At 38.3% G+C, this 13,358-nt stretch overlaps 1 protein-coding gene across 1 annotated transcript; it reads right to left on the minus strand.

The window, feature by feature from the left end:
* Window positions 1-1,098: 1,098 nt before the first annotated feature.
* Window positions 1,099-13,013, minus strand: LOC116124604 (DNA-directed RNA polymerase III subunit RPC5-like). Its single transcript, XM_031410335.1, has 9 exons — window positions 12,508-13,013; window positions 12,353-12,421; window positions 12,167-12,274; window positions 11,998-12,066; window positions 10,419-10,583; window positions 9,898-9,948; window positions 9,631-9,737; window positions 2,283-2,354; window positions 1,099-1,528 (listed from the first exon to the last, which is right to left on the minus strand). Exons 1-9 carry the CDS (start codon window positions 12,907-12,909, stop codon window positions 1,453-1,455), a joined length of 1,119 nt encoding a protein of 372 aa, XP_031266195.1. The 5' UTR covers window positions 12,910-13,013; the 3' UTR covers window positions 1,099-1,452.
* Window positions 13,014-13,358: the final 345 nt, after the last annotated feature.

The raw sequence follows: 13,358 nt of genomic DNA on the forward strand, positions 1-13,358 counted from the left end.
GCGACCTGCCAAATAAAATTTCCACATAATTGTCTACCGATCCCCTCCAACCTCCTGTATTTATTCTCCACTATTTACATAACCGTCTAACAAACTTCTTCTAGAGAAATCACTCATTAGCAGCCACGTGTCCACTGCCTTCTCCTTCACACCAAAGAGAATGCTTTCCCTTCTTGCGGGTAAAAACTTTCTTGAACGAAATTGCATCATATTTCAATAAAAAAAAAAAAAAAAGAAAGAAAGATCTGAATTGAGAAAGAGGACAGGCGGTTCATAATCCAAAAAAAGAAAAAGTATCAACAGTACATTAGATATAATTTAGGAGAACAAAAGCATTTTTAATAATACATACATCATACAACCCTAAGTTCAGTTGAGCACTAGAAGATGTGAAGGCCCATGTACATCCTATGACATCTAGCTTTCAAGTCACAACTTAGGAGCGTGATACTGTGCTGTACCCAGGACCAAAATAAATTAAAAGAAAGATAAAGATATACATTGAACTAGGAGCAGTGCATAATAGAATCCTAGTCATGAGAAAAATAAACATATCCCCTTAGGCCTTCAGCAACCCGCCACACAAAATAAATTAAAAAAAGAAAAAAAAAAATTCTTCCCAAAGAAGACAACTATTTATAACAAGACCAGGTATAGGATAGCCTTTTGTGCAAAAATCACAAAATATTATGAAAGTTACCATTGATCAATTCTTGTAGTCCCAGAGGTTCATTGGCTAATTTATAAACTTGACCAACACCATAACTCCTAAACCAACATTATAAATTCTAAACTAATGAATCAGTCAATATTTATATCTAAGTTTCACCACCATCAGAGCCTCGCCAAGTGCCTCATAAAATAAAAATCCTAAACTGCCAAAATGGAATCCAACAATATTTATATCTATTGTAATCCCTTCTCCGATATTCTAGAGCAGTAGAGAAGCCAGGTATTTACGGTACTAGGGCAAACTTTCATAATAAGAAGATCAAACTTTTATTTTTCTTAGGAATAACCAAGGCATTATACTAACTGAATTTCTATGTCCTCAGGATTTAGACCTAAAAACTAGATAAGACAATATTCTTCTTGGCTAACTTTACTGTGACCTCCAGGAAACATGACTTAACCGTGAAACTCAAAACACTGTCAACTCCTTTTACTACAAGCTTATAGTCCACTGCCTAGACATACTTCCACCTATTCACACAAAATCCATGATAACCACAATATAACAAGGATTGATAAAAGATCAGAAGCCTCAATAAAAAACAAGATGAGACACAGGTGATATGCATATTGATTCTATTGACTTGCTTTACAGAAATATACACACAAAAGCAAGCAATAAACAGACACATATATAAAAAATAAACACCCCTCAAAGGATAAATCTATATATCAATAAATAGCTTGATCTGGCAGCAACTTCATGAATAGCCAGAAATGTCATTGTCTGAACTTGCAACAAACCTCACAAAGCAATTTCCGAACACGTTCTTCAAGGGGCATAGAAAACAAAATCCTGAAACAATATCCATTTGCACTTTTGAATTTATATTAAAATTACCATGCAAGAATATTAAACAAAAACCTACATATACACATACATAGTTGTTAACAAAGGGGACAGATACAAATAAAACCAAATAATTACAATTACTACGGACAGATACAGCCAAGATGAATGCAAACAAATTTGTATCACTATTGATCAGGCTGTTCAACATACAGAATATAAACCCTTGTCATGGAATTGAACATCAAACTCTTAAGACCGCAAAGGAAGATGTTTGCAAACAGAATATCAGAAAAAGGAATATAATTCCATTTGACAAAATCATAGTCTTTCCACGTGTAGGCTAATAAAATTTACAAGAAGCACCATCCAAAGAAGAATAACATTACGAAAGCACAAAACTTTTATATTCTACCATATTTCCCGAACAACTTTGATTACCTTGCAATTGTTGCTTTCCTCCCAAGTTTTCTATCAGTGCACCATTAACTGATGTTTTTTTCACTTGTCATTCTCTTATAAAAACAGCGTCACAGAATCACATATCCATACACACAATGCATAAACGTACATGCTTCCCGCACACAAATGTCCATACCAACCAACACAAAATAAAGAATACATACAAGTCTAGTGCACAACAGCTAAATGACCAATAAACACACACAAAAATACATGGTGTTGTGCATAATAGCTATATCACCTTCATGGACACGGAAGAGTCATTAAAAGAATTAAAAGATTAGAAAAGGGACCATACCTGCTTGAACGGCATTTGGATTTAATTTTACTGTCACATGCTCCAGGGCATAAAGAGCTAACATATTCACACCTGTAGATTGCCATAAAGTGACGGACCCATTGTTACTAAATGGTACAAACGTAAGGAAAAGAGGGGGCAAAAAGGGTAATCAACTTGGGGACAAGTGGAATGACAGGTGGCTTGGATAGTATTTGAGTGTCATGAATAAAGGACTAAGGGCGTGTGTGTGAAGGATCATTCTGAATATTTGGGTAAAAAGGGTCTAGAAGGAGCTGGCCCTCAAAGTCCAGTCTGTTCTTTTTGCTTCACTTTGTTTCTCTTGTTTCTCTTTTGTTCTGGTTACCTTTTAGTGATTGAGATATAGTTAATGAATATTGCTTTTTCTTCGGTTATTTGTTGTCTGGTTTATTAATTGTTATTGATTGTGATTTAGAATATTGTGTGTTCTGGAGTTGCTGCTGTTATTTTGGCTTGTGTTCTGTGTTATGAGGAGGTCAGAGGTATTCAACAACTGGTATCAGAGCCGTCACTCATTGAGGCATGGTTAACACCAGAATGGAGAGTAGAGTAGATAATGTTGAAAGAGATATAACCAGACTGACAGAGAATGTTACCTCCACGAGAGAGATCTTGGTCGAAATGCAGAACTGGATGCGACTGAAGGATGAAGAAGAAGAAGAAGTTCGCCGTAGACAAGTGGTCCTGGAAGAAGGTGACCACTCTGGAACAGGAAACCAACATGACAGAAGAGCCCACTAGGGAATGAACAACTACCACCACCACCAACACCACCTGACTATGGTGGCTACCATCACGAAGAGGGAGGGAACAAGAGAGACTGGGGTGGATAAAGGTTGGAGCTCCCGATTTTTTTGGGCAAAGACCCCTATGGGTGGATTTTTAGGGTCCGCTTGGAAGTTTCATGATAACAGTTATGAGGATAAACCACCGTAGCGGTTTTGAGGGGTTTTTATTAACAGTTTTTAAAACACCCAACCTGTGCTTGAGAGTTTATTTTCCAGCGGTTTTAACAGTTTTTTAAAATGATAAATTTACATATATGCCTATTAAAGTACCCCAACTTCAACCAGTACTTAGGAGTTTTGTTTTTATAATTACAAGGTAAAGGTTCTTTATTTGTTTTCTATTTATTAGTATTTTATAACTTCAACTGTAATAAAGTTTCTTTATCCTTCTTCGCCATTCTTGGAAGCATCTAGAATGATTGAAAAATTGTGGCTCCACTTCTTCAAGAAAGCATCTAGAAATGAGATTTTAATCATTTTTTTTTTTTTATGATTGCTTAAAGTTATTTTATATTTAATATGGTTGGAGACGCGCATAATATAGTTAAAATTTTCTTTTGGATATAATTGAGATAGTTTTGTAGTGGATAGGCTATTTGTGAAATAAAATTTTAAAACCAACCAAAATACCCCAATTTGGGGGGTTTTATAAACCCCTCAAAAATATACTACACTGGTTATGGGAGGTTTTTAAGCCAGTCAAAACCATTGCATAAAAAATCTGGCAAATAATGGTTTTAGAACATCTCAAAACCAGTCTAATTAAAAACCTCTCAAAACCAGTGAAAAAAAAAAAAAAAACCTCCCAAGCAAATCCTTAGGGTTGCGAGGTATTTCTCCATTAATCAGATTACGGAGGAGAACAAGGATTCTTCCACAACGCTGTGTATAAAGGGTGAAGCCCTTCACTGGTTCCAATGGACAGAGTCCAGAACTTTGGCGATGACTTGGTCGGCTTTTAAAGTGGCACTCTCACAGAGATTCAGTGGCACTCAAGAAATCAGTCCCTTTGAGTTGATAATGTCGACGAAGCTAATCAACTCAGTGTTGGACTACCACCGGCGATTTGAAGAAGTTGCAGCGTTGACAAGAGGCGAGAGGGAAGAAGTCCTAATAGTCGCATTTCTGAACGGGTTGAAACCTAAGGTTAATGCTAAGATCAAGCTCCAGCAACCCAATATACTTAGCCAACCCAACTCTTTGGTCCAACTGACTCTTCTGGCCCAAAGGGTGGAAGAAAGAAACCAGGTGCTTAATGAGGCCTAAGTAGGTTTGGGCCAACAAGGAAAAGTGGGGAGAAATGTTTTTGGGCCACACCCATTCACTAATTCACTTAAGCCCAATGAGAACAGCAAAGCCCAACCCAACAACAGCCAATCTAATATAACCCAACCCAACTCAATACTTAGCCAAAAAAATCCCCAATTCCGACCCTCTTTTAGACGAAGCTTCACCGAGAATACCTCCAGCTCAGGGTCAACTCCGGCATCTAGCTTCCGATCTAACAATTTCTGACATGACTTTCCATTCAAAAAGTTAACCAAAGCCGAAATCCAGAGAAAGAGAGAGCGGGGATTGTGCTATCATTGTGATGCAAAATACGTTCCAGGCCATAGGTGTGGTGATAAACAATTTCATGTTATGTTGATAGAAAAACATGAAGAGGAAGACGGTAAAGATGAGCATAAAAAGGAAGCAATTGTTGAAGAGAATCCAACACCACACGAAGCAAAGCTCTCGATCAGTTCAGTTGTCGGGATTAATGGTCCAAATACGTTGAAGCTAAAAGGGGATATCAATGGTAAAGAGGTGATCGTCCTAATTGACAATGGAGCCTCACATAATTTCATCCATCGGCAAGTGGTTGAGGAGTTGAGAGTTCCAATGGTAAGTACGAAGGCTTTTGGGGTGAGAGTGGGTGATGGATACCATGTTAGATGCAGTGGGGAATGTAAGGGAGTTCAATTGAAATTGCAAAATGTCATGGTGGTCCAGAACTTTTTTTCCATTTGAAATGAGTGGGGTAGATGTCATCCTAAGAGTTGCTTGGTTGGAAACACTGGGGGAAACAATGACTAATTGGAAGACTTTGGTGATGAGGTTCAACTTGGCTGGTAAGTCAGTTACTCTTAAGGGGGCGTTTGGTTCAGGGAATGTTGGATTATTGGAAAGTTAGATTACCTTGAAGATTACTAGGAATCTTTAAGAAAATGTGTTTGGTTAATTGACGGGTACATTATATTAATATATTTGGTTGGGAGGAATAAATTGATGCGTATGTTATTAAAATTACTGAATTATCCTCTGATTAAATATTATTATTATATTATTTTTTAATATTGATTATTATTTAGATTATTATAACCCCTTGCATTTAAAAACTTAGCAAAAACAACCCCCTAATAAAAGTTTGAAAAATCAACAAAGCACCCCCACCAACCCAGCCATTGTCGGCCATCAGCAACCTAACGGCACACGGAAGACAGAAAATGGCCTCCATGCGCCGTATGGCCATTTTCGCCCAGAGATCTGGTCGGAAATGGCCAGACGTGACAGATCTAGCCGTCGTCGATCTGGCACGATTTGACCATCTGGCCGAAAATGGCCATATCGACGCATGGCAGCCATTTTCGACCTTCCGTGCGCCATTTCGACGGCGGTGGTTGCTGGCGACAGGTGGGTGGGAGTGGTGGCTTGGGTGAGCTGCAATTTGTTTTGAATTCAAGGGTAATTTTGTCCAAAAAGTTAATTAATTGGGGTGAAATAGTAAAAGTCATATTCATGTAAATAAATTTAAAAATAAAGGCATTATTGTCCTAAAATTTTACTAATAAGGGATAGAATTGTAATAAAAAAAGATAACCCTAGTAATCTTAGAATACCTAAGAAAATGGAAGTAATCTGATTACCTCCAATATTACCAATAATAACCACTATTGGTATTTTAAGATTACCAGTATTTTATATTACTTGACAACCAAACATGATAATAAAGTAATATAAGATGACTTAACTCCAGTAATCCCACATAACCCCCAGCCAAAAGCCCCCTAAAGGAGATCTGTCCTTAAGCAAAACCATGGTGTCACTTAAGGGGCTGCTAAAAACACTGCAATTAGAAGGTCCAGGGTACTTGATCGAATTTAACAGTCTACAATCGCAATTAGAGGACAGAGAATTGGAAGACATAAGGGTCCAGGAACTGCTACAACGCCATGAAACTTTGTTTGAAACCCCAATAGGACTTCCACCGACAAGAATTCATGACCATACCATCAAGTTGGAACCCGATAGTAAACCATCAAACATCCGACCATACCGATGCCCTTATTATAAAAAAAAAAATGAGATTGAGCGCATTGTTAAGGAGATGTTAGTGTCAGGCATCATCAAGCCCAGTAAAAGTCCATTCTCGAGCCCAGTGTTGTTGGTTCGGAAGAAAGATGGAATATGGCGATTCTATGTCGACTATAGGGCCTTGAATGAGATAACGACCCTAGACAAGTTTCCCATTCCAACTATTGACGAGTTGTTTGATGAGTTGGGGTAGAGCCACGGTTTTCCCCAAGCTCAACCCTAAGTCGGGATACCACCAAATTAGAGTGAAGGAGGATGATACTCATAAGACCACTTATAGGACTCATGAAGGGCACTACGAGTTCCTCGTTATGCCGTTTGGACTCTCAAACGCCTCATCGACCTTTCAAGCTCTCATGAACAACATATTCAAACCCCACCTCCAGCAGTTAATTTTAGTCTTTTTCGACGACATCCTGATCTACAGTACTGACTTAGAGATCCATTGGATCATTTCGAGATCATGTTTTAGATCTTGGAGCAGCACCAATTGGTTGTTAACAAGAAGTGTAAATTTATGCAATCACAACTTAAGTACTTAGGGCACTTAATTTCAACTCAAGGGGTTGCTATTGACCCTGCCAAGATCGAATGTATCCAGGCGTGGCCAATTCCGAGGGATATCAAGGCACTACGAGGGTTCCTAGGATTGACTGGTTACTAGCGAAAATTTGTGAAGGGATGGGGAGCAAGAGCAAGGCCACTGACAGACCTCCTCCATAAAAACGCATTTCACTGGATTGAAGCATCCTAAGCAGCTTTTGATGAACTCAAATAACTCATGACTTCACTTCCTATCCTTGCTATGCCGGACTTTTCGAAGACCTTTTTTATTGAAACCGATGCATCTGATCAAAGGTTGGGGGTTGTATTAACATAGGAGGGAAGGCCGTTAGCGTTTATTAGCCTAGGGTTGTCTCCAAGGTCCCGATTGAAATCGATTTATGAGAGAGAACTCATGGCAATAGTTTTGGCTGTCCAAAAATGGAACACTACCTATTGGATCGTCATTTCATCATCCGAACCAATCAGCGAAGCCTTCATTATCTCAATTATAAGAGGTTGCACGAGGAAGAGCACAGATGGATTATCAAACTTTGGGGTTTAGACTTTGAGATCCAGTATAAACCAGGCCTTGAAAACAGAGCTACTGATGCCTTGTCTAGAAGAGAAGAACTTGTTGAGTGTAATGCAATATCCACATGTTACTTTGGAAGCCAAATTGAGTGGGAAGAAGTTGTTCAAGTAGACGTCAAACTTCGGAAGATAAGTCAAGACTTGATAGTTGATCTCGGAAGACACCCGCATTTCAGATTGGTGGGGCACCAATTGTTCTACGATGATCGAATAGTTCTACCGAGATCAAGCCCCTAGGTGAAACTTCTTCTCCAAGAGTTTCACTCCTCACCTATGGGAGGTCACTCAGGGTTTTTACACACTTATAAGAGGCTATTACAGGTAGTTTATTGGGAAGGAATGGAAAGGGATGTTTAGCTATTTGTATAGGACTGCCTTACATGCCAACAAAACAAGCATGATTGCCTTCAACCAGCCGGGTTACTACAACCATTACTAGGTCCCTCTCAAATATGGGAGGACGTATCCATGGATTTTATAACGGGCCTCCCAAAGGCTCAGCGAGTCGACACTATTTTAGTGGTGATAGATCGCCTCATCAAATATAGTCATTTCATTACACTACAACACCCGTACTCAGCTAAAGGGGTAGCTGCCCTCTTTCTCACTAATGTGGTTAAGCTACATGGATTTCCCTGCACCATTGTATTTGATCGGGACAGTCTATTTATGAGCGTGTTTTGGGGGGAATTGTTCAAACTGTCAGATACCAAGCTCCACATGAGCACGACTTATCACCCTCAGTCAGACAACCAATTCGAGGTCACCAACCGATGACTTGAAACGTACTTAAGATGTTTGGTGAGTGACCAACCCAAACAATGGCCTCGATGGCTTGCCTGGGCAGAGTACTAGTCCAATACTACATACAGCAGATCAGTCGGGATGACTTCATTTAGGGCATTATATGGGAGAGACCCCCCTACCTTTCTTAAGTACACCGAACACAGCTCAATTGTGGAAGCAATGGATGAGCCCCTAACAGAAAGAAACCTGATTTTGGAGGAATTAAAGAGCAATCTTGACAAGGCTTAGAATGTGATGAAAATGTATGCTGATGGTAAGAGACGAGAGGTTCAACTTGATGTAAGGGATTCAGTTTATTTGAAGCTCCATCCGTATAGGCTAAAGTCCCTAGCACAGAGACCTAATGAGAAGCTCAGCCCTCGGTTTTACGGCCCCTATGAAATCATTGAGAAGATTGGGTAGGTGGCTTACAAATTGAAACTTCCAACCACAGCCCAAATTCACAATGTTTTTCACGGGTCTCAACTGAAAAAGGTCTCTTCCCATCCCATTCCTTCACGACCTCTCCCAGAGATTCTGGACAGAGATATGGTACTTAGAGCTGAACCTGAACAGGCACTTCTAAAACGCCGGTTATTAAATGGGAGCTATGAGATGCTGATCAAATGGAAGAACCTACTAGCTTGCGATAACACTTGGGAGGAATATGAATCCTTATGCCACCAGTTTCCTGCTTTCCACCTTGAGGACAAGGTGGCATTCCTTGGGGAGGGTATTGATGGACCCGTCGTTACTAAATGGTACAAACGTAAGGAAAAGAGGGGGCAAAAAGGGTAATCAACTTGGGGACAGGTGGCCTGGATAGTTCGTTAGGATTTGAGTGTCAGGAATAAAGGACTAAGGGTGTGTGTGTGAGGGATCATTCGGAATATTTGGGTAAAAAGGGTCTGGGAGGAGCTAGCCCTCGAAGTCTAGTTTGTTCTTTTTGTTTCGCTTTGTTTCTCTTTTTGGTTACCTTTTACCGATTCAGATATAGTTAATGAATATTGCCATTTCTTTGGTTATTTGTTTTTAATTTATTACTTGTTATTGATTGTGGTTTGGAATATTGTGTGTTCTGGAGTTGCTGCTATTATTTTGGCTTGTGTTCTGCATTGTGAGTGAAAAGGGAGGTTGAGGTCAGAGGTATTCATCATACAGATATCAAAATTATACAATCAATTCATATAACAATCCAAAACGAAATAATCTGAAACAACTTGCAGAAATAGTAGCCAAAGTGGGCATAAACTACATACGGGTTCACTGTGAAGTGTAAAGGAGAATTTTCTTGAGCCAACATTCTCTGCAGGAATCTAGCTGAGAAATCACTCTTTGACCCATGGTACTTCAGTGGAACCCAACCCTAGATGAAAAGGATAAACAATATAAATGAACAACATAAGCTTTAATTAACTTTACAGTCTGCAAATTAACAGTCCAATTGTTCTTGTAAAAAAGAGAGAGAGAGAGAGAAGTTTGAAAAATGCTTGTGAGAGGGAGCACTGCACAGTTAACAGACATACCTCTTCCTCATTTGTTCTTTTTTGCTCAACAGAACCCTCCATCTGCTTGTTCTGAACCACAGAAACTAATAAGACCAACCTCAAGCATTGTAAATATAGACAAGAAAAGATAACAGACCAACCAGCAATTGGAGCAGACAAAAAAGGACATACAAAATAGCTAAATAAGCCTTGGTCCAAACAAAATAGTTTTCCACGTGAATCCTTTAGTGCAATTCAGTTCCATCAAGAAACATAACATAGTCCAGGATATTTTGGTGGACCTAGCATGAGGCAATGGCTTTTCAGAATGCATCACAACAAATTATGGTATGACACTCGTTACTAATCCCTTTTTCATATTGGCAATGTGGACTATATACAATGATGCAAACTGCTGAAGGAAAATTGAATAAGCAGTCTTCTGGTTTATTGTCTGGGCATGTTTAAGATGCTCTCGCGATGAAAACAGTGAGATCTCTATACTGAAAATTCTTTTTAAGAGTACATACCTGCAACATATATGACAGAGGAAAGATTACCTGTTTCTTTGATGGACCAACAGATTTATTTTCATTCGAAGCTTCTAATTTAACAGCAACTTCTGCATTGCTTGGGACATTTTTCTTCCTTTTTAAGCCACCAGACTTAAATTGATCTGTTGATGGTCGAAGCTGCACAACTGCATTAATAGGATTCACGTGTAACTGCAAGATGAAAACAGACATAGGTCTCTTACAATACTTAAGGTTAAGTATAACTTATACAGATATATAATTAAAACAAAGGGCAACAATAGACCAACATTAACTCATTAAGCAGCAGATAAACTGATGCTGCAGGACAAAATATCTTAATCTTAAATGTAGAAAAGGTCCTTAAGCGTTACATGCAACAAACCAAAAAATTTTGATTGCATGTAATCCAAAATAGATATGTTTTGTGCAGAACACTAAAACTAAGAGATGGGCAGGGAAAAAAGAAAGGATGTTAGCACGCACAAGCACAAATGACATTCTATAGACACAGCCTTGGCAATCATTGAGATCGAGCAAAAGAACAAATCAAAGATGTAATCATACAATCAAAAGCATAAACTACTACTCCCACAGTATTTATGCTTGTAAAATCCATAATTCTTGAACCAAACTAGCTAGAGGTCAAAGATATGGTCTGCTAGAGCTAATTGCAAAGCCTCAACTAGTTGCTATCATTGGATTTTACCATTTCAACAGAAAACCAACTGGAGTCCAATCAAGAAGGGAAAAATACATTGCACACTCAAGTATGTTCTATAAGGAGGGAGGCCAAATCCTTTGATGACTTTCAACATTACACACCAGAAACAAGTTAGAACAGCTATCTGCATAAGTTGAATGGCATTATTGCATATCCAGTAACACTAGTGGCATAAGGTATTTAGTTCAAAAGCAGACACAACTCTTTACGGTTCATGTTTATGTGCCACCATTGAATTTTTTAGTTCTGAACAGATACAAATCTGCTAATAACAAGCAAGAGTATGATAGTTAAGTCATAGGTCATAAAAGGAGCATTTCAGTCATTATGCTAAAAGATTTGTAGACACAATACACTGCCAATAAATTGAACTATATAAAGACCTAAGACCTTGTGAAGCACCTCAAGTCTACCAAGCTTACAGTTATTGAAAATTTTACTTTACATACATTAACCTTCATCACTTAACTCTTTCTTCCACTATAAAATATAAATTCCAAACAAGTTGGCTCATTCACAAGTCAAAGTGAACATACATCAAACATTAACATTTCTATCAAGACCTTAAATGCTCTCTAAACAAGCCAATCTATATACAGCGTCTTTGCAAACCTAATCAAAATAGCATTTCATTTCATCTACCAATTGGCTCAAAAGCCATCCACCAAAGTGCTTCAAATCTCTTCTCAGCAAATACTAAAATTCCTTAAGATGTTGCAATTGGAGATACACAATTTTGTTAGAAACATAACTCCCTTGATTTGAGGAAAAAAGTTGGTCAATCTACCCTAAACTAAGAACACATTAAAGACAAAGTTAGCACCATTGCTTTCATAAAAGCGCTTCTAACCTTAAAGCATAATGAATATAGTAGTTAAATACCTTATCTCCCACCAGAACACCAACAGCATAGCCACCTGCCACAGATGGTTTCCATGAAGAAGACAAAGTCTAAGAAAAACCATGAAATAAGACATTATGCTCCATAATCAAACAAGCTATACATAAATTGAACTTTAGTTTCCAAATGCAACTTCAGAGGCAATCAAACCTGCTTCGTTATGTTAACCCTGATAGCTCTGTCACTGTCCCAATTATTCGAATCAACATTCATTGACAAGTCCATTTCTATCTCTGCAGTCGAAGGTTTAACCCTAACCTATGAAAAAGAACGAAACGCATATCTCTATTTCCGTTCTATAAATAAATAAATGTAATGAAGCATAATACAACACACCTCTTCGCATCTCTCATCCAACTCATACGGGCGCCAACATGCTCTCAATGGATATTGCATTACTAATAACTGAACGTTTTAGTTATAGCTATTAGCAACTAAAAACAAATAATAAATATACTGAAATCAAATAAAAGATGTAACAAACATGAGACCTGAGTATCGGCATCGATTGAAGCATTGAAAAATACATCAATTTCGCGAACAATCATATCTTCTTCTTCTTCTAATTCATTACTGTCTGAATCCACCGGCTCCTCCGTTTTCGGTTCCATTCTGACATCTGGTAGCGGTTTCGTCTCCATTTTGACAGCACCATTCAAGGCCGAAGATTCAATCTTCGGTGAAAGATGCACAGTTAATGTCGATGAAGTTAAATTTTCTTCGGATTTCCGTTTCTTCAAGATTGAGACATCCGGTGGTTGTGGGGCAGGTTTTGGTGGCGGTGATTCAGGTTTTGGAACCGTTTTATTGAGGCTGGATTTCGGCAAGAATTTCTTGACTCGAGGAACTTGAGTCGGCTTGTCATCCAGTTCATCAAAGTCGTCAAGGTCCATGCTCAAGATTAAGTTCGTCTCTTGCGGTTGATGGCTGAATAAGAGTAGCTCCAGTGAGTGAGTTTATTGAGACTCTGAGACTGAGAGGCAGCAAACGCGGGGACTTGCTTTACTTTTTTGAAAAATATAAATAAATTGACACCTCTAAGCAAGGAAAAGACAATAGTCTCCCCAGTTTCAGAATCTATCACCCCACACCCACAACCGTTTAATATGACGGTTAATGCAATCAAAATCAAAAAAGGGTAAAATTAATTATTTTTAGAGAGGTGCTATTAACATCTTTTTAATTTAACTAGCCCCTATATACAAATTTATAGAGGGTAAAATAGTAAACTCAATCACTTATAATTTGTTTTATTGCATTATTAAATTGTCTTGAACGCAATAATAATAGAAAAATCCTCTAAAACTTTTTTGTTTTGGCAAAGAATAGTAACTTATAAATA

The sequence above is a fragment of the Pistacia vera genome, unplaced genomic scaffold (genome assembly GCF_008641045.1).
Source record: "Pistacia vera cultivar Batoury unplaced genomic scaffold, PisVer_v2 Contig1534, whole genome shotgun sequence".
NCBI lineage: Eukaryota > Viridiplantae > Streptophyta > Magnoliopsida > Sapindales > Anacardiaceae > Pistacia > Pistacia vera.

Excerpts from the sequence above, each read along its gene's own strand:
- LOC116124604 (XM_031410335.1), bottom strand. The coding sequence starts at position 12,909 with ATGGACCTTGACGACTTTGATGAACTGGATGACAAGCCGACTCAAGTT. Across the intron at positions 9,949-10,418 it reads TTGGTCCATCAAAGAAACAG|AACAAGCAGATGGAGGGTTC; the intron begins GTAATCTTTCCT and ends TCTGTGGTTCAG. Across the intron at positions 1,529-2,282 it reads TCCAAATGCCGTTCAAGCAG|GATTTTGTTTTCTATGCCCC; the intron begins GTATGGTCCCTT and ends ATATTGTTTCAG.